Raw genomic sequence first — 21,150 nt, forward strand, 5'->3', positions numbered from 1 at the left:
GACGGGCGGGAAATTCAAAAAGATGGGCACGTGACACATTGCGCGTGACGTATCCTACGCCTTTCACGTATCGCACGAAGAGCGCGGTGCACGTGTTGTATCACGTGCCCTTCTCGAAGAGTGCCCCGCCTCTCGTTAGCTCCTAACGCGTGCAAGTTATTAAAGGGGCTGAGAAACCACACGGATAGACCTTTGTCTCTGGCAGAGTCTGTTCGCCTTACTCCACGCACTCCGTACTCAAAGTCCCACCTCCTATTATTTTTTATGCTACAGGGATTTAAAAATCTTCAATTTTTGAGGCCACCGCCGACCGTGGCGCCAAACGGTGCCGGGCAGCTCCATGAAGTCGGCGGGAAGTGACGCCTTGACCGGTTGCTCTATGGCTCTACGTCATAGCCCATCCGCTCATTTCACTTCGCCGCGTCGCGTCCCCGCGGCCCTGTTTACAGGCGTCGTCATGAAAACGGGAACTCCGCACTTCCGTGGCGCGCTCGGTACTACGTCATACCGATATCGGGCGAGGAGGAGGCGAGCCAAGAGTGAAAGGATCTCCTCATATTCAAAGCGCCATAACTTCGTGGCGCCGAAGCGCAGCGTGAAAGGGTTTCGACGGAGATGTTTGGCACCAATAGATCTACATTTCAAACATCATTTTGTGTAATATTTGGATTTGGAACAACACGAATAGGGGATGAATTTCCACACTCCGCGGAAGTAGGCGCGTTCGGCTCGGTGTACGTAGCGTTGGGATCCGGCATGTCCCGAATCCCGGGCCGTTTATCACGTACCAAAATTGCGGGATTTGTTTGAACAAAAATCTCGCGATTTCGGGATTTGCGGTGAATACAGCGAGCCTACTGCTGATGCAGCCGCGACGCAGAACGGTGTAACGTTTAGGACTAATTTCTAGCGCGCGTTCTGAATGACAATTCGTTGTCCTTAGCTGCCGCCAGAGTGTGTTCACGGACCTGAATCGCAGCAGCCTACATCCATGGGCAATATGAAGATTCGGACTCAGCGAATAGCACGAAGAGGTGAACGAAGAGGTGACGAAAAGGTGAACGAAAACACTTGTTTCGACAGACAAGAAACCAAAATACAAGATAAACTACACGCGTCACAGGCTGCTATACTTTTCGCTCAATACACAAAACACGTCCGAAATATATCACACAGGCGACCATAGACAAAATATATCCTATGAACTCCGCCGCGTAGATGCTACTGTCACGAACAGAACCTTAATGCAAAACAGTGAAATCACTAAAACAATAGAAACTTAGCTCGCAGCGGCGGGAAGTCCCCGGAGGTGACAAATCACAGCCCACTTCCGGAAGGAGTCCTCGGCGATTTCCTTGAAGTCATCGCACTTGACCACACACAACTCTTGTTGATTCAATTCAACATTACTTGCAGTACTTGCACTATTTTTTTTATCCCCAACTTGGGTAAAACAGTTACGTTCACGAAGAACAACCCGGCCTACGCTCCTTGAACCTTCCCTCGGGCGTGAGCGCCGCCGCTACCGCTCCGAGTACGACTTTCACTTTTTTTTCCGACGCTGATCACAGGAAGAGTGACCTTATTTCCCTCATTCCCTCATTTAACCCCTCGGGTCATGGTGCTTTCTACAATGCACGGAAGACATGGCCAACTTTCCCTATAGTCATATGCGTCACTGCTTGCGTCACATTCTGGGAATGGAAACTCACCTAGGGTTGCCACCAGGCCGGTATCATACCGGCACGGCTGGTTACTTGCTTGTTCTGCCGGTAGGAAGGTGATACCGGCAGCCTTTTGCCGGTATTTGTGGCTCAAGACCTTTCATATGGGCTTTTGCAGGATTTTTCCTTGAACATTCCACTACAGCTTGAATAAACCTGGAGCACAGACCGAACCCCGCGCAGTCACCAGTTGCTTCCTTAGTTATTCATTATTATTATTATTATTATTATTATTATACACAGGAACACGTCTCCTCGTATTGTCTTGAGCTCTCTCTCTCTCTCGTCTTCTGTGTGTGCTCTTCCACCCCTCACCCACTTCCCTTTCCCGCGAGCCTTTCCGCCTCTCCCTCTATCCACCTCCTCTCCCTCAGCTGGTATTTTTCACTACAAAAGGTGGCAACCCTAAACTCACCCACTCGTTTACACAATACCGCAACCACCTGCGTTCCATCTGGCTTACCTTTCCTTTCTTTGTTTTCTTAATAAACATATCCCCCCCCCCCCGCCACAGTACTTACTTCGCGGTGCGCCATTGCCCCATCCGGGAAAATGAAAACTCTCCGCCTCTGACTCAGGCAACCAAATGCAAGATATCTCTTTTACAAGTGATCTGCCACAAGGCTTACATATCAAACGTTGAAAATTATATTGAAAACCACTTCCCCTTAGATATACCATAAGTTAAATACATATATTTGCCGTACTGTGACACCAAGCAATCTAGAAGCGTACGCATCTCATTTCATTTCTCTGCTCTCTCTTTCTCTTTTTCGGTGCCGGTAGGCAGTCTGGCAGTCTCTTGGTAGGCGCATGGTTGGCGCCTGTGACACACGCGCCGGAGCTTGGTGCGTTGCTTTCATTATTTGGGAGGTAACCGTCGTAGAAAGCGACAAAAAGAAGGAAGATGGGAAGAACGAGCGTTTTGGAAACCAGCCTTTCCGTCAACATAAAGCAGCCAGGTGTATTCAATTCCTCTTGGTCGACAAGTTTTGGTACTTCAGTCATTCAGTTTTGGAAGTCGAATCTGTGTTTCCTATGCGGTAGCATGAAAAAAATCGGTGTGCTTTATGCGTGACAATGTGCGAATAAAAACGAGAGTTTCATTGTGTGTGTGTGTGTGTGTGTAAACAAGCCCTATTAGTCATTTGATAAAAAGTATCGCATAGCAAAAAGAAATGTCTGGATGAACACGGCAGTGAGGAAACGCTGAGGAGAACTCACAACAAGCACACAGAAATCGTCAGACATATCTCAGAAAATCGCATTAATTGTTAATATATATGCTGTTTGGCTTTCAAATCAACCCCGTCCCGGAATCCCGGGATGAGTCGGGAAAAATCCAGAAATCTCGGCAGTGTAAAAGTTGCCCAGGATTCCCAACGCGAGGTGTGGGCCGACATAGAGGGCGCTGCTAGTTTGTGACCCACAGAATGTGATCGGCTCCGCATCATCCGATCAATTGCTTGCCTCGTACAGTGGCGTCCTGCAATCCCGATTTGAGGGCAGCTATGGATAAAGTTGCGCCGTGTGAACGGGATGTGCAAACCGGATGCTAGACTTGCACCAAAGAATCGCCTCACGAGCGATTCTTCTCGCAGCCTTCTGGCGCAACCTTTCCATCACTCGGCTCCTCCTCCGAAGACGACCAGTCGCAATGGCTTGCTGTGGCGACGTCAATTCCGAGACGTAAATTTCGCCTCCCACCAAGTGCGGGTTACGAAGACGACGACGTTTGAGGCACGGGTGCTGTTTGAACATTTCATACAGTCAACATTACGGGGACCCCAGTATACATTATTAATGGTACAATATTAATATTCATTGCAGTTAACATTATCGGGATTCATGGACGAACACGCGCTCGGTCAATACCGGCAGCTGATAACATCAGCGTTTGTTTCGAGACTGCCACTGTTTGGTGATTTGGGAGCAAGGGAGCGTCGCTGGAATAGTATTTAAGGAAACTGCTTTCGGGGGGAAAAGGGCTTTCCCTTCATCAGCGGAACTGAGGGGTGTTACGGTGCGAAGGTATGCAACAAACCCTTTATTGTTTGTTGGAATTTCGTTCCCTGGCGACGGATCGGAGGGGCTTCGGATAGAGAGTGGGATTAAAGGGGATGGGACACTTTCATACATGTGGTTCACTACATCATGGACACATTGTACTGCATGTCAGAATACTGAGGAAAAAGGAATTATTCTTCGACGTGTCGTACTTAGCGAGATACAAGCCCTCGAACGCACTCCCGAGCGAAGCGCAGACGTCACAGAACTCAGGTTCGCGCCCATTGGCAGTCATTGGCACGTGACTTCTTGTGCGCTGCCTCACTGGCGGCGGTGAGGTCTGTGATGTCAGAGTCACATGAGTTTTGGGTGTTCGTGGAATCCATTTTCTCCGCTTATATTATGCTCTTCGCTGTGCAACTTTCAATGTAAGTTCACATCGATACAAAGAACCGCCTGTTACGTTTATCTGAAGTAACACGGGATGACCTGTCTCAACCCCTTCAAGGTTCCAACAACATACGTGTACTGCATGGCAGGACTCGTGACGAGCAGTTCTTCCTCACGTGTGTTACGGCTTCCCGCGTTACACACTAGGCATGGTCCACTCACAGTTTCTATCACCTCTGTGAGGGCGCTGGTGAACAACGTCTTCCCCTCTTTTGTACAGTCAGGACCATGCCTCGGCTTCACTAGGCTTCCTGAACGTGTAACGTATTGGTGGGGATGAGGATGTTTTTCCGGCTGTGCATCTCCGTGCATAGTACTTGGAGCCACGCTGGTATTTGTTTGCTGTTGCAGTGGAATATCAATGAAAATCGTGTCATCGGCTGGAGTGTCTTGATTGCTGACAATGAGGAACTTTCTGTTGCGCCGTAAAATTCTTTGCCTCGTTTTCTGCCAGAACGATTGCGGTGTGTCCGCATGACTAACAACTGTCCCATACCGTCTCGGGTCAGTGATCCACACGTTCCGCTCTGGGATTAACTCTGGCAGATTTCTGATGCGCTTGCTTCATTCTTGCACTGTGCTCCTTGTCATTCACGTGGTCTGGGTCCGGTACTCGTGGTACAAGGAGTTCGCGAGACCCAGGTAGCGAGGTCGTGAGGCGAGGACTGAATAAAAGCTCCGATGGGCAAAATCCATTACTTAATGCTGTAGGCCGCTTAGAAAGCAAAGCGAGATATGGGTGTGATGACCTCCTGACTTTCATCTTTGCGGTTTTGACTGCCGCTTCCACAAAGCAATTACTTCGAGCATAACGAGGACTCGAGAGCTCACGAGAAAATCCCGAATCTTTTGCGAATTGTTTAGATTCGGCCCCGAACGGTGGCTCGTTGTCTGCGCAGACAGTTACCGGTATGCCAGGCTTGGCAAATACTGACTTGCATTTGATAATAACAGTCTCTGGCAGCTGGCTCTCCAGCAATGCGCCTTCAAAGTAGCGGCATTACAAATCTGTGACTAAAAGATGGCGTTTCCCTTTGACACTGAACAAATCCATTGCAACCTTTTGTCCATGGTCTTTCCGGGAATGGTGTTGGCATTGATGGTTCGCTTTTTTTGCTGCCTTTCCTTCAGGCAGCTTGGACACTGTTTCACAGTCTGTTTGATCTGTGTGCTCATTCCTGGCGTTCAATATATTTCCAACGAATGGGGTCACGACTTTGATTTTTTTTCCACGCACTGTCAGCTATGTTGGCTTCTAGTGCTTGGGTTCAGTTCCGGCGGAGATTTTTTATTTATTTTTTTGCAGCTGAAAATACGCAAAGTTGGTGCAACGACGAAAATGGTTCATGTCCTTGCGGCACTTGTGTACAAGCGAGTGAAACGAGTAAGATATCGCCGTGTAGCGCAGACTCAGCTCTAGAATTCGGTATCAAATTTAGGAGGCCAGGCCAGGTTGCTGCCACGCATGGAGGCGTCTACAAGACGTGACATTTGAAAAAATGATGTTTTTGAGCGCTCATATCTAAAAAAAAACCACCTCGAAAATTCTTCAAACTCCTCGGGCACATGCTTCAACATATGATATTTGAGTGTACAAAAATCGAAGGTTTTTTCCATGCACAATAAAAGTTTGAGTGTGCCAAAGTTTCAGTGTCCGACTGTGGTGCATGTAATGACCATGGAAGCGCCGCGGGAAGTTCACTGGTAGATATTCATGTTTTTCTTGTGTCAGTCGCCCGTGCTGTTCGTGCAGCAATTTGGGAACCCAAAGAGTCGAATATCTTCCTCAGGACGTCGAAAGCAGCACGATGGCTTCACAAGGACACTATATAGAGACATGTAGATTGAGTGTATGTGTCACTGCTTGCGCGGTGCGTGCATGAAAATTCAATTTTTACATCCATCTCTCAAGACCATGCCAGTGAAGATGAGTCACTATATATTTACATTTTATTGATTACATTAGCGGCTGTGGCAAAGATAATCCTACTCGCGCACGTTACACCGTTCAGGCGACAGAACGTTTCTCATCAAAACATCGTCCAGCGAAGATACACGCGCGAAGTTCCGTTGAAAATGTATCTTCTGTTTGTGCCTGTTCATGTAGTTGGCTCAGTAGACAAGGTCTTTACTTAACTTCGTCTTCATGGCATAGATACAGACAACAAAGCAACGGCGAGTCGAAACAGTGTCAAAACACAGCTGTTGCAAACGAAATCACTACTGCAACAGGTAGAGGAGCCACTCACTCTCGCAATGACTCCAAACTAACTCGGGTTCTGTACCTATAGCCGGATAGTGCTCTAGTGCGGGTGACGCTAATCTCGGTTGGTTGGTTGGTGGTTGGAAAAATAACAAGGCGCTAATCGTGTTACTCTCCTCGCCGTTCATTAGCAGCGGCGGCGGCGGCTCATGACACGGCAAAGTAATCCCCGACGGACATGTCCTTGCACGGATATAGAAATGGTTCTCTATGCATCAATGCTAACTGAGGGACGTTTCCTAGTACCATCGTCCGCTGTCTCACGAAAAACGCGAATATCGACCAATCAACTTCTCCCAGCGCTTCCCTGGTCATTACACACACCACACCCGGACACTGAAACTTTGGCACGCTCTAACTTTTATTGTGCAAGGAAAAAAACCTTCCAATTTTTGTACACTCAAATATCATATGCTGAAGCATGCGCCCATGAAATATGAAGAATTTTCGAGGTGTTTTTTTTTTTTAGATATGAGCGCTCAAAAACCGCATTTTTTCAAACGTTACGTCTTGCAGACGCCCCCATGCGTGGCGCCAACCTGGCATAGACTCCTAAATTTGATACTGAATTATAGAGCTGAGTCTGCGCTACGCGGCGATGCCTTTCACGTTTCAGTCCCATGTACGCAAGTGCCGCAATAGGCGCAAGAACATGAACGATTTTCGTCGTCGCCACCAACTTTGCGTATTTTTAGCTGCAAAATAAAAAAAAAATCCCCGTCGGAACTGAACCCACGCACTGGAATCCAACATAGCTGACAGTGCGTGGAAAGACAGCCGTGAACCGGTTGGTTGGAAAGATATTGAACGCCAAAATCGCTACGCACGAAAGTGCGCCGGACCTGCCATACTCTTCCAGATTTTTTGTTCTTTTTTTCTCGGGGACAACGGAAACTCGAGGAAAAATACTTGCTGTTTCCTTCTCAATCTGAGCCAGGCTACAACGGATATTTTTTTAATAAAAATTACTGATGGTGTCCGGACCACCTTGCCTGAGTTGAGATGGAATCAGCTACTCCACAATTTGAAGCAGCTGCTTGTTGATCCCCAGCAGAACTCGCTCTCGCTTTCCCAAAGCTCTTGCTGCACAAAATTTGTTGACTAGGGATAAGGGTAGGACAGTAACGTCTGCACCAGTGTCCAGGCAAAAATCTACTGAATGTCCATGAACGTACATGTTTACCCCCCAGGGTTTTAGTCCCTCGTGCATAATTTACTGCCCTCAAAAACCAGAACCCTTCTTCAGGCTGATCGTCTGATAAAGCTTCATCAACTTTTTAGATAGCTTGCAATTCTGACGCTTTACAAACACTTGCAAAATGTCCTAGTTTCCGACGTTTGTTGCATTTAGCCTTTTTCCAGACCAAAAGCAAGGATTTGCTTGAGTTCGTTTCTCCTGTTCTCTCTGACCTTTGCGAGATGATTCCCCTGAGTTGAAACTTTTGAACGGTCATAGCTTGCTGCTTGTGCTCCTCCTGAGCTTGATACCGGTTTGAGAATCTTTTGAGAATCTTCTGCTGCCGTTCCACTTTCTCGGTAAGTTTGGCTAGTGCGTTGCCTTTTCGACAGCTAAGGCACTTTCCATTTGTAGTTGTGACGAAATCTGGTGCAGTTAACATTTCCTTGAGTTTGAAGAACGCTTAAATCGAATGGCCACCAGCTCGCTTGCACACTCCTCATCTGTTCCTGAAGTATCTGATTTTGCACTCCAACCGCTACTCGATCCCTAAAGGGTCCAACCCTTATGTTGTCGTAGTCACAAGTTTGAACAAGTGTATATATAGCGCTCGATAAAGTCTGTGACGGTCCCAGTTTCTCTTTGCATACAGCGGTTGAAAACCGCATGTTTGTAGACGACGTTCATCTTGACAAAAGTGGCTTTGAAGTGCTTTGAGCACTGGGGCGTATACTTTGACAGATATTGTGTAGGCAAGGTGAATTTTGTGAAAATCTTCTCAGCTTTAACTCCCAAGATGGATAGACGAGCGGTTGTATTCAGGCCTTGCTCGTTCACTGTGAACGCTGTACAAGGTCTTTCTTTTAACCGCAACAAATTTTCATAAACAGGGAAGTTGCTTTAGGACGCTTTTACTTTCGTCATTGGATTACTCGACGAGACTGCTACTAGGAAACAGTATTTTTTCTCATTTGGGGGACTAATTACCAGAGATATTTTAATCAACTTTTGAATTATCGACTTTAGAGCACATTGCGATTGCAATATTAAAGCCTGGTCTCCACATGATCCTCGCGAACCACTGATCACGCAGAAAAGTAATCGCTGCGCGCGCCACAAACCTAATTATGTGCATCAAAGGTCAGCTCTGCCATCCGTTGCGCTGAGACAGTACTGTCTATCCATGATGGAAAATAACCACAACAGGACAGCTATGTTTACCGATGGATCGACGGCTGCAGCTGGGTCTGCGTCTGGCTATGTTGTCCCCGAGCACAACAGGGAAGGAATGACACGTCTATCCCACAGATCATCGTCAACAACGGCAGAACTAGTCGCCATACTACTTGCTCTTCAATATGTGGCTGCATACCCGTCTGCAGCGCCATAGATCATATATAGCGTTTCAAAGGCTGTATTACAAGCCATAATATCATTCCTGAGTAATGGGTGTATCCCTACTGAAAAAAGCGACATCAGGTCTGATGTGATTTGGGACACTGTCTTGACGCTAACACCAGCTGATGTTAACATCAGAACCGCTCTGATGCTGATGTTAGCATGAAGACAGTGTTCCAAATCACATCAGATCTGATGACAGCTGCTCTGATGATGATGTTAACATCAGAGCTGTCCAGGCTCATGTTAACATTAGCCCTGGCCCTGACTGATGCTAACATCAGAGCTGTCTTGATACTGATGTTGACATGAGAGCTGCGTTGATGCTGGTTATGGCAATATTGAAAATGCTGCAGTCTTTGTTTCTGAAATGTTCTGCAAAGAAACCCCTTCATGTCTGCGGTAGATGAGTACCGACGAGAGCCCTCACGAAACATATAGATGGCAACAAATCACTTTATTCACCACTCCGGAGTACGTACCTTTCACAGAATTGGTAATGATCGAACGATCAACAACAACGAAAGAGAGCACACCTAGGTCCTCATTTCCGGTCCAGCTTGTCCTTCTTCAGAGAAAGCACTTCTAAGCATTGTCATGAGGAGCAAGAGTCACAGAACCATTAACCGCCTATCAACATCCAGCGAACGTCGGATTGTGGATGCTGGGTACGTCTCACGAACGTACAAGTAAAGTTTCTTCCGTTGTTGCTGGAAAGTGGTCCGTTGATGTGCTCACGGATTGAAGATATTCCCAAGAGACGTCCGACAGGCGGTATTCTCGGACAATAACTGGGCTTTATTTACATAGTTATTTACATAACTATATGCAAGACAATACAGTAGCAACTGAAGTCACGGGGCTTTCGCCTCGTCTTCATCAAGTCGTTGCGGCTTCCACACACGAATTTTCGTGTGTCCTCCGCTTAAAAGGGTGACATTTGAGACACAACCCCCCGCCAGCAAACACCAATCCCAGAAGCCCGGTTCAAACGTCTCCAACTCATGTTTGGCCTAGTTTGAATTTAGACCGAACCAGGCACCTCCTAATTGTCCGCCCACTACTCGGTATTTATGGGTAACGGACCAAGCTGTCAATCCGTGCACCATGCAACTTTGGACAGTGCATCTTCCTTGGCCCACTCTACTCATTTATTGCCAGCGAGCATCTGGTCGCGAAGACCTCCTGAGGTGTCAAGTGTCCCCCGTCCAACGTGCCTTCCCCGAGTGTCTGTCGGGTGGCTATTGCAGTGAGTTGAAAATGCACAATATTCGCGGGATTTCTAAAATGTACAACTCTTACATCTCCCCCCTTAAGTTACTTGTGGGGCACTATTGCGACACAAGAAACAATATCACTAAGAGTTGTGGAGCCTAGTCATTTGGATTACGATAACAACAGCTGCAAACACTGTATACACTGCAATGCACTCGAGTAAGAATATTCCCTCCTATAGTCGCAAGACCATTAATACTCACGTGAACTTAAATACGGGCTACGACACTGTACAGTACAAACGTAACTGAAGGTAGAGTTCACAAGCAAAGTCCCACTGCACTTGCACTCTATAGGCGCCTCATTGCCCAACCCGAAGTGCACTGCGATCAACAATACCACGAGCGATAGGCTTTGCTTCTAATCTACTGTGTCGAACACTGTCCTGTGTAATATACATGTATGATCACTAACACACCTCTCCCACGAATCTCGCGAGGGAGCTACTTCTCGTGCACGTTTGCCACTTGGAACTGAACATGCGCTCGTGCCACGCCCGCCAGCTGGCCGTGATTCGAAGTCAATCAGTGTCTGACTTCTCCCAAACTCAGGGCCTGTGGGCGGCACGTTCTGATTCCTCACGCTGATTAGGGACACTTCAGCGCCTTCCAAGTTAACCACGAGCAATTCTATGCCGTGTTCTGCCTTTGGTGTCGCTGCGGCTCCTGTTCCGTGATTATCTCCCATTGGGACGACTCTGTCAGTGCCGTTTACACTGGACGTCCTCGCAACGTCGTTGTCTTCAGATGACTGATTTACAGTGACGTTGTCGTACCGATCATTGGCCTCTACAGAGGCACAGCGATCATCAGAATTCTCCGGGCATTCAGCCCTCGTTTCTACTTCTGGCATGCTCCTACATGCGCCGGAACAATCGTTGCTATCAGTGCGGTTTTGACAAGGCCTTTCCTTTGCTGCTGCCTCTGGTTCTTTTTGACGAGTGTCCCGCCTTTCGGCTTGTCTAACGACAACCAGATCAGTGTTCATCGACCGCTTTATTACAGCTTGTGCCAATGCCTGAAAGTTGCTTCCCGCATCGTCTGATGAGAGTCCCGCAAACAGCTGCTCGGCCCGCTTATTTAAAAGCGGGTACAAAAATCCACTGGACAGGAACGCCTTCGTCGTCAAACGTCCTTTCTACGTCGCCTAATCATTGGCCTGCCAATGATTTATCTGCTGGCATTTTTGGAAGGGACACTCTTAGTCTGCTCAGCATGTTCCTGATATCCACAAACTTTTCGTTTGAACATACAGTGACCTGTTCCCGTCGCTCGTTATACTGAGACTGGCGAGAATAGTAGGCCCTAAGTTGCGCCAGCTGGAGTTTCATATCCAAAACCTTCCACTTCTTGGCGATTGGTGCGCCGAAACTGAGAACGCGGCGCTCATACTCAATGGTGTCCGTAAGCGCCGCATCTACTTCTAGTTCCTCGCTACTCCTCATCTCCCTGTCTCTACGCTCGTTACTAGCCTCGATCATAGTTCACACGGGATGTAAGCAACGAAACACCTACCTCGTGTATCTTGCTTCCGGAGGATGCGTTGAGGTTCTGTCCAACAATCCAAGAACACAGTTGACCCCGGTGATGCTGCCGCTACAACGTCGTGTCACCGCTGCTTGGGTCTCTGGGTTGTCCTTGCTACTCGTCGCTGACACAGACACCTTCACTGCGGTCCGTTGCAGTTAGCTTCCGCTGTCCGTCGGGGAGCTGCTTCTGCGCTTGGCTAGCACTGTTTTCTGGTCACAGTCGCTCCAACGGCTGCAGCCGGCAGTGCTCCCACTAACTTGCCTCGAAGTTGTTCCATGTTGCTGCTGGTCGTTGGTCTTCTTCGCAAAGCTGGGATCCTGACGATGACTGGAGCTGTCCCTTCAGTTTCCTGGACACTCCGATGGTCTGCCGCTGTCTTGCGCTCATATGCCCTCGTTGTTCCGACTCGAAATATCGTCCGTCCGTCCGGATGGTTCAACTCTCCGTAGGTGAGCAGACTGTCGTGCTGCGCCAGTAAAGTTAGTTTCTTCCGTTGTCACTGGAAAGTGGTCCGTTGATGTGCTCACAGATCGAAGATATTCCCAAGAGACGTCCGACAGGCGGTATTCTCGAAGAATAACTGGGCTTTATTTACATAGTTATTTACATAACCATATACAAGACAATACAGTAGCGACTGAAGTCACGGGGCTTTCGCCTCGTCTTCATCAAGTCGTTGCGGCTTCCACACACGAATTTTCGTGTGTCCTCCGCTTAAAAGGGTGACATTTGAGACATAACCCCCCGCCAGCAAACACCAATCCCAGAAGCCCGGTTCAAACGTCTCCAACTCATGGTTGGCCTAGTTTGAATTTAGACGGAACCAGGCACCTCCTAATTGTCCGCCCACTACTCGGTATTTATGGGTAACGGACCAAGCTGTCAATCCGTGCACCATGCAACTTTGGACAGTACATCTTCCTTGGCCCACTCTACTGATTTATTGCCAGCGAGCATCTGGTCGCGAAGACCCCCTGAGGTGTCAAGTGTCCCCCGTCCAACGTGCCTTCCCCGAGTCTCTGTCGGGTGGCTATTGCACTGAGTTGAAAATGCACAATATTCGCGGGGTTTCTAAAATGTACAACTCTTACAGTACACCTTTGCTCCCGGCTACGTTTTAACTACGCCCGTACTACCGTGCTAATCAAGAGAAAATTATGCGAAATGGACGTCGTAGGACCGCCGAAGCTGATCTTCGAGGGACCTGTGGAGGATCTCTATTCCAGCCCCATAGGTATCGCGCGCCTATGGAAATATCGTAATTTTAATCATGAGATAAGCACAACGAAGCAAGTGTGCACCCAAAATACTTTATTTCTATGTAGACATTATTTACATGTGCATTCGTACATGCCTGCCGGCGCACAGCGACGCAAGTGTGCACCCAAAATACTTTATTTCTATGTAGACTTTATTTACATGTGCATTCGTACATGCCTGTCCTCACATGAGCAGTACAAATAATAAAAGAACGTGACAAGGTGCTATATCCAGATCATTCCCCTTCACACAGATCGTGATCACAATATCGCCAAGTTATGTAAACAAGAAAAAAAAAACATCCATGTTACTTGCCGTATAATTAGTTGTAATCTTGTATGGAATCGACGCAACCGTATCCTCACGCTCCTTCACGCCTGATGAATGGCTACCAGTCTCTTTATATTATTCCTTTCTGTGTCTTCCGGCCCCTGGAATTCACTGGCCAAGTTCTGCCGCCGAGGCACACTGATAAAAACGACAGATATAATACAGACATCATCGGTCTCTGCCTATGGCACATACGCTTACCAGTGTTTGGCCATACTTCCCGTTTATCTAGCATTCTTACCTGTAACGCATAAGATAGTAAGTAATTTCAAGACTGCTCATACAGAAAACATCCCACACTCTCTGGGAGACGCTGAAACGCACACAGCAATGAATGGCCGATGCTGAGCGGTATAGCCGTTTATGCCCGAAAGAACATCGAGAACACAGTGAGTGAACCACAAAATAAAAGTAGCACACACGTGCTAATGTGCCTATATTACGAGCTCAGCCAGGATCGATTGCATTTTTTTTTCACTAGCCAGTGGGCTACAGCGACTTGAAGAACAATGGAGTCTAAATCGCGAGCGCTTACAAACAAAGGCACCACGGCCGCTTACCTGTATTTCGGTCATAGGTAGTGGCCCCCGATGGAGAATCCGTTGCCTACAAGGCATATGCACCTAACTCTTCACAAAATTCAAGCTGTACTGGTGCTGTTCGCCTTGAAAATTACCGTATTACTCCAGGTCATTGCAGACGCCGCCATGTTTCTCCAGTCTCTCCAGCGGCGTTTGAAATCTTCCGCACACAACGGGCTATGGCATCACGTGAGTCTCTCTTCTGCGCGTTGCGAAAAAACAAGCCTTCTGCGCAGATTTCTCCTTTGGCGGCGACGCAATCAGACGACAGAGCGGGAGTGAAGAAGGAGGCGGAGGGTCAAGAGCGAAAAGGAGTTATCAAACGGCTCTTTGTGGACACAGTGCGGATGGGGTGCGCACGGTGTCCACAGGGTGATATATGTGGGACGTCTGCTGCTGTATACTCATTGGAGCATCCCAACTAACGCGTCCAGGAGGCGTTCAATGGATGTTCACTTTAGGCTGCGGATGCTCGGACCCTTGTCGGCTGTCCAGGGGCGGTTACTGGTTCTGTGTGAACACGGTGCTTGCGTCTCTGTTGCTGGAGACCGCTGCGTCATACACGCTTAACCTGCAAGAAATGTCGTTCCGGAAAACACTATTGCAGGATATCTATGAAGAGTAGTGTAGAGACCAAGACCTACTAAATAGAGAGAAGACCTAACCACTCCGCGCTCCCGCCCCAAAAAACGCACTGAAACTTTTGTTCGCGATGCTCCCGCGAGGGGGCACGCAAAGCCCTCTGTTCTTTTGGGCGGTGGACTACACGATGGTCCCGAGATAACGCTGGTTTAAGACTCTTTTGCTTCAAATATTCGCATTATACTGTACGGTACGACACGGTATGTGACTCTCATACGATTGTAAGTCGTTTTCTCTCGCGGCCAGTACCATATTATGCGTTTAAGCAGTTGTTTACGGACTGTCCATGAAATCGCGCTCAATGCCCGATACATCAGCGTAATTCAGCTCGTTAAACAAGCATTCGCAGCAACGAAATCGGATGTTTTGCCTATATTTAGTCGTAAATATGCTGCGATTGTTAACCTAGTTCTTTTTGTGGTAAATAAATACGGCGGTGGATTCCGTGCGATAACTAATTAGCGGTCCGATGACACGCATGTGACTTCCCAGTTCGTACCCGTAGAGCTAGTTCCGCATAATAAGACGAAACATGGTAAATCAATAACAGACCAAACAAGCTCAGAGTGTGAAAATTCTATTCACAAGAGACTACATGCTCAACAACCCACATCAATTTAAAACTTCAGCACTTTTCGAGAGAGAGGTTTGTTCTGCACTTTTTTCTTTGTATTCTCTGCTGCTATATCGACTGTTATGTTAGTCAGATATGGCCTTCCGAACTTTTTTAGGACAAAATTTGCAAACTCTGCTCTATGTGCTACACTGCTATCGCTGCTGCATGCGAACAGTGGATTTTCAATTACAACAAGAGCGAGTCTGTTAACAAACCAGTACAGCGGTTTTTGCATTTGCAACAGCGTGCTTCTCACAGTACTTGCTGCTTCTTCAAGCTTAAGTAAGAAGCCCACAAACTCTAAACTGGGGTATGATAGTCCAACGCGATCGAGGTTGTTGATAATTGCAACGGTCGGTCGGTCGCTTGCTTCACTCTTGAGCCGAACCAAGCAACCCGCGCACTTCATTCTGTTTTCCACAGCCTTGACCAGGTAGCCGCCAATAAGCGATATTGTGGATGCTTTTAGCCCGGGTGGTGCTGGCACTGCAGAAGCAACAACGTTCAGAATGCGTGCACAAAATTATAGTATCTCTCCTCTTACCTGGCTTCTTTTGAAGATCATTAAAGTACGGCTGCAAAAGCTCTTCTGCCTTTGGTGGAGGACACTGAAGGGTGGTAGCTGAGCTGCTCTTGAGAAGCCCAGTCATTTGAATGTCAGTGTTTTGGACATTGGCATTCAGAGAAGGCTCTAGGAGGCCTGTTGCCACAATTTTCTGTAGTGCGGAAAGGGCAGCATATGCGTCTGTCTGGTCGTTTGACCCGTTCAGTTGTCGCACTGCAGAAAACAAAGATTCTACCTCATCTGATGAGTACTTAAATGTTAAAACATATTTGAAGCCGCGAGTGAGCAGGTGGCGAGTGCACAACACTGTTGCCTTCGTTGTAACCACCAAGGCTTCGTAGGTTGCAGGGGACAAGAAGGCTGCCTTGGCTGGTGCAGTTTCTTTCCAGTGATCAATGTACTCCAGGAACGTTTCTTCGAGCCATGACAGCCTAAGACAAAACACCTGAATGTTAGCTGATGTGAAAGAAAAGGGAAGTACCTAACTGATGAAAACACGAACCGCTCGTCATTTGCACAATAAAATGGCATCCTTGTTGGATCACGACTGAAGACGTGGAACGCGGTGCTTTTTATGTTGTGGAGCGTAAACCACTTGAAGACCAATATCCAGGAATTCTATGGTTGGCAGGCTGCCCTCGAACCCAGGTACACACGTAACAGCCTAACACACGCGAAACTAGCAATTACAACTCCTTAACAAGCGCTGATAACGACAGCAGCATGGCAAAGTCGGAAGTAAACACGCCCACGGCGAGTGATGGGCAGGCTACACGCGTGCACGGAGGACAGTGGATTAGCAGCGCCACTCCTCGCGGCAGCGTCGGAATTACGTACTGCCAGGGCGGGCGGGGAGGAGCGCGTAGTGGTTAGGTCTTCTCTCTATTTAGTAGGTCTTGGTAGAGACATATGACATATCGTCTGCACAAAGCATACAGTCATTAACGATTTCACCTGGCATTCTATCTCCCTGTTGTTGTGCAGATCGCCTGCAAATAGAGTAAAACGGACAATGAGAATCCATGGCGTAGTCGAACATATTACATCACAGTTATATTAATTACACACCTAAAACGGCAAGAAACCTGAAGTCGAAGAGCGATTTGGCTTCACATCCAGGGCAGCGTCTTCACTCTGATATTTCAAACGGGACTGATTGGTCTGCTCGCGCTTAGAAGAAACGCTTCCACTTACGGACAGTTGCAATGTCAGACGGGTTGCAAGAACGACAGCATCAAGTGAGAACAAAAATACAGAGCCTCTGAAATGCTTTAGACTTGCTGGAACGCTTGAAATTACGCAAACTACACGTGGCAACAAGAAAGTCCGTTACGGCAGCCAAAGCGAACCCAACGAAGCCGCGCCAGTGGAGTGCAGCTGTAGCTTCCACAGTTTCGCCACGAAAACCACCGCCCCCCTTGACCACTTGATCATTCGTAACGAATCACGACAAAGTAGCAGGAAAACGGCGCCAAAATGCGCGCGTTGGCTGATCTAACTGCGCATTTGCGCTGCGTGCCCTCTCCACACCCTCTCACTCGAATTCTCTCTCCCCCCCCCCCATCTTCCGAGCGCTTCGCCAGGCCATCTGCTAATATTATCGGGAAGCAGAAAATGAAAATCCAAAACACGAAGGAATTCACATGTACAAATTTATTGACACGGTAAACATATAAACAAGAAGCAACATTTGAATGCAAGTAAATCTACACGATTATTATAGAATACTGCAGAATAAATGAAGAATATATAGTGCTGAGCAACAGAAAGCGTGACTATCATATTATACAATCCTTAAAGGAGTACAGAGGGCCATCCAAAAAAATTTCAGATTAAGACATCTGATGAAAGTGTGTGTGTCATTATACCGAATAGCGCGAAAGGTTTTGATGTGTGCAATTTGTTTCCCAGAAAAAAACTCACATAAACATAGCTCCGCGCCTTCACCCTTAACTCGCCACTCCAGCTATAACGAGGATGAGGAGGTATGATGGCACGTCACCGATGACGGCATAAGGAGACTCGTTCTGGTTTGCCGATCAGTGGGGGTCAGCGCATTGTTCCTTTGCCACCGTAAACCTGTTTTGCCAGTTTTCCCGGAGAATTGGGGATACAAGGAGCGCCCGAAGCTTTACCGAGCAAGGAGAAAGGCTTTATCAGGACCCCGAACAGCCGAGTAGCAGACGACAGCGGAGTAGCAGACAACATTTTTCTAGGCCAATCAGCGAGCGAGTCCTTATAGCGTCAGCGCGAGGTTCCAGGCAGATCACAGGCTGGTACTGCTCTTCACCACCGTTGCGCACGGTCGCTATTTGCAGCATATTTTAAATTCAGTTTCTGCGATAATTATGACTCTGTGGTGTAAATTACTTCGCATGGTGCATCTTACTGGCAAACTTAACAGTTTTATAAGAAGAAAACTGGGTGTTAAAAATGACTTCTGTGCTACTTTAAGGGAACCTATTCGTTTTGGAGAAAGTAGATATTATTATACACATATATAGCACGTGATGAGTCGCAGAAGTCATCGGCTTCATCCCAGCACAACTGTCGAATTTTCTGGTGACAGGGGCCACATGCTCGCGGATCGCAGGGCCACGAACAGCTGTCGGTGTCTAAAAAAAAAAAAAAAAAAAAGGAACCTGTTAATGATATGGTAAACCCGGGCACAGGCAACGTTAATTGGCTGAATACGCCCTGTAAGACCCGCTATCATTACGCGCCTAATGTCGACTAATGACAAAATTCGAGGAGCCCTGCGTGCGGGATGCACGCTGTTTTCCTTTTCATGCACACCAGTGTATTAAACATCAGACACATTCAAATAGCGGAACAAAACGCAACAAGTAACGCCACGCAGAATCATCAACCAGATCATGACTGATAACCGGCAGAAAGTGATGTAATACGCGTAAAGGCGTACCTCCATACACACAGTTAGGCGACAGTATTAAACGTCTGATCACTGACATGCATCATACGTTTGTCTGCTTACCGTTCAGTCAGGCGTTCGTACATGGCCCGGACATCTTCGAAATCCACGAAACGAAATCACCGTCTGCTCACATTACATAGACGCCAGCTACACAACGGTCAGACGGGTCGGAGCCTCGGAGATAGGAAGCGGGCGGATCCACCGGTTAAATGAGCCTCAGCCAATCATGATCGAGCATCGGAATGCCCAGAGCCACAGCGTTGCGACAAATGCAAGAAGGTCGGGCACAAGATACAGGATTGTCCAGCAGAGAAGACGACATCTCATACTGTGAAAAGTCACCACGTTGAAAATCAAGTAGCATCGAGCAGGGACAATGAGAAATATTTCGTTGACGCGGTCATAAACGACGTGCCGCTAAAGGCGTACGTAGATCTAGGAAGCCAATGTGTGGCCTTGAGACGCTCTGACGCCGGGGAGTTAGGTGTCGTGTACTCGCCTCCTAAAGAAAAGATCAACATCGGCGGATACGGGTCAGGAAGTGTACTTGTATGCGGTATTGCGAACGCTAATATCAAGATCGACGAGGCGAAAGCACAGGTCCCACTCTACATTGTTCCAGATCACTCTCAGTCCATACCGCTTTTGGTAGGACAGCCTTTCACTGAGCAACGTCACGTAACCGTCGTTCGTAGGCGGGATACACTGCGCCTGTTTGAAGAATGTCAAGATATAGACGAAGATGATAATACGCTTAGTCGAATGCAGATCCCAACATTACCACAGAGACGCGTTAGCGTATGGGCAAATGACTCTACCGTCATACCACCTAACTACATCGGTTTCGTTGCATGTTTTACGCAGAGTACAGCGGAAACGGACCTCTTTGTAGATACACAGTACAGACCAAAAGATGCTGAAGAACATTGTATTCCAAGTTGCGCTGTACGCGTTACTGTACTGTCTGTACTCTGTACTCGCACTGTGTTGTGCCCACTGCGAACGTGTCCGGCTCAGACTTGAGCATACGAAAGGGACAAGTAGTCGCTCGTGGAGATAAATGCAGCAAAGATACGTCCATTGATCTGCGTGTAGTACTGCACGTTCATCCCAACAAGTACGAGCCTATCGACGTGCATGAGCTCAATGTTGGAGAGATGGTATCGTCAGAGGAACGCCAGCAGCTGCTTCCCACAAATGAAAAAAAAAATGAAAAATGAAACCACTGCGTCACAAATGAGTATAGAACTGATAACAAGCCAGTTACGTACCGACCTTACCTGCTTTCATATAAGGAAAGTGAGAATGTCGTCGATGAGCTAAGGAGTGCAGGGATTGTGACTGACTCAAACTCTGAGTATGCCAGCCCAGTCCTATTAGTACGCAAAAAGACAGGTGAAGAAAGACTTTGTATTGACTACCGTGTCTTGAACCGTATCACAAAACCAGACAAGTACCCGCTTACGTTGATTGACGATCAACTCGACAGGCTCCAAGGAAAGAAGTGTTTTACTAGCTTGGACTTAGCGTCAGGAGACTACCAGGCACCCATGGCCCAAACGTCGCAGAAGAAAACTGCTTTCATCACTCAGGATGGTCATTTCGGGTTTACGAGGATGCCCTTTGGTTTGGTAAACGCGCCAGCCGTCTTCCAGCGAATGGTAAACACGGTATTAGGGCCTCTCCGTCACACGATTGCCATGGCGTACATGGACGACCTACTTCTACCTTCTGCGACCGTCGAGGAGGGGCTACGAAATCTGAGAGAAGTACTAGAAGTTCTTAGAGAAGTTTGACTGACATTGCGGCTTACGAAGTGCTACTTCTTTCAAAATCATATCGACTATCTTGGATATCACATATCGGCAGATGGTATTTCACCTAGTCCTCGAAAACTTGCAAGCGTGTTGGAGTTTCCTACCCCCACTAACTTGCACGAACTAAAACAGTTCATCGGACTTGCAAGCTACTTTCGACTTTATCAAAGGCTTCTCATGTATCGCCAAGCCTCTCACGAAGCTTATGTCAAAGCAGCAACCAGAGCGATGGGAAAAAGAACAGCATAGCTTTAAGGAACTACGACGGAAATTGACTGAAAGTCCAACGCTAGCTTTATTCTCATACCAATCCCGCACAGAGATGCACACTGATGCTTGTAAAGACGGCCTTGGCGGTGTTCTGCTTCAAGAGCAATCTGATACACACCTGCATCCGGTCGTGTACGTCAGCCGCAAGACGACACCAGAAGACCAACGTTATCACTCTTACGAACTGGAAGCGCTTGCTGTTGTTTGGACGATGTAGAAGTGTAGGTCGTATCTCTTGGGGATGAAATTTCTCCTTATTACGGATTGCAGTGCCCTGCGAACGGCATTGGCAAAGAGAGATTTGGTGCCAC

General features: G+C 47.7%; 2 protein-coding genes across 2 annotated transcripts in view; one reads left to right on the forward strand and one right to left on the reverse strand.

Moving 5' to 3' along the window:
• The window catches only part of LOC135370296 (uncharacterized), a 469,518-nt gene that overhangs the window by 11,826 nt on the left and 436,542 nt on the right, over positions 1-21,150 (forward strand). The gene's annotated exons all lie outside the window — the stretch shown is intronic.
• Positions 12,020-16,274, reverse strand: LOC135370424 (uncharacterized). Its single transcript, XM_064604164.1, has 3 exons — positions 15,797-16,274; positions 15,443-15,738; positions 12,020-12,289 (listed from the first exon to the last, which is right to left on the reverse strand). Exons 1-3 carry the CDS (start codon positions 15,900-15,902, stop codon positions 12,020-12,022), a joined length of 672 nt encoding a protein of 223 aa, XP_064460234.1. The 5' UTR covers positions 15,903-16,274.

Source organism: Ornithodoros turicata, chromosome 10, assembly GCF_037126465.1.
Source record: "Ornithodoros turicata isolate Travis chromosome 10, ASM3712646v1, whole genome shotgun sequence".
NCBI lineage: Eukaryota > Metazoa > Arthropoda > Arachnida > Ixodida > Argasidae > Ornithodoros > Ornithodoros turicata.

Excerpts from the sequence above, each read along its gene's own strand:
- LOC135370424 (XM_064604164.1), bottom strand. The coding sequence starts at position 15,902 with ATGACTGGGCTTCTCAAGAGCAGCTCAGCTACCACCCTTCAGTGTCCT. Across the intron at positions 15,739-15,796 it reads TGATCTTCAAAAGAAGCCAG|TGCCAGCACCACCCGGGCTA; the intron begins GTAAGAGGAGAG and ends TTGCTTCTGCAG. Across the intron at positions 12,290-15,442 it reads TTAACAGACTCGCTCTTGTT|CACGACAGTCTGCTCACCTA; the intron begins GTAATTGAAAAT and ends TTACTGGCGCAG.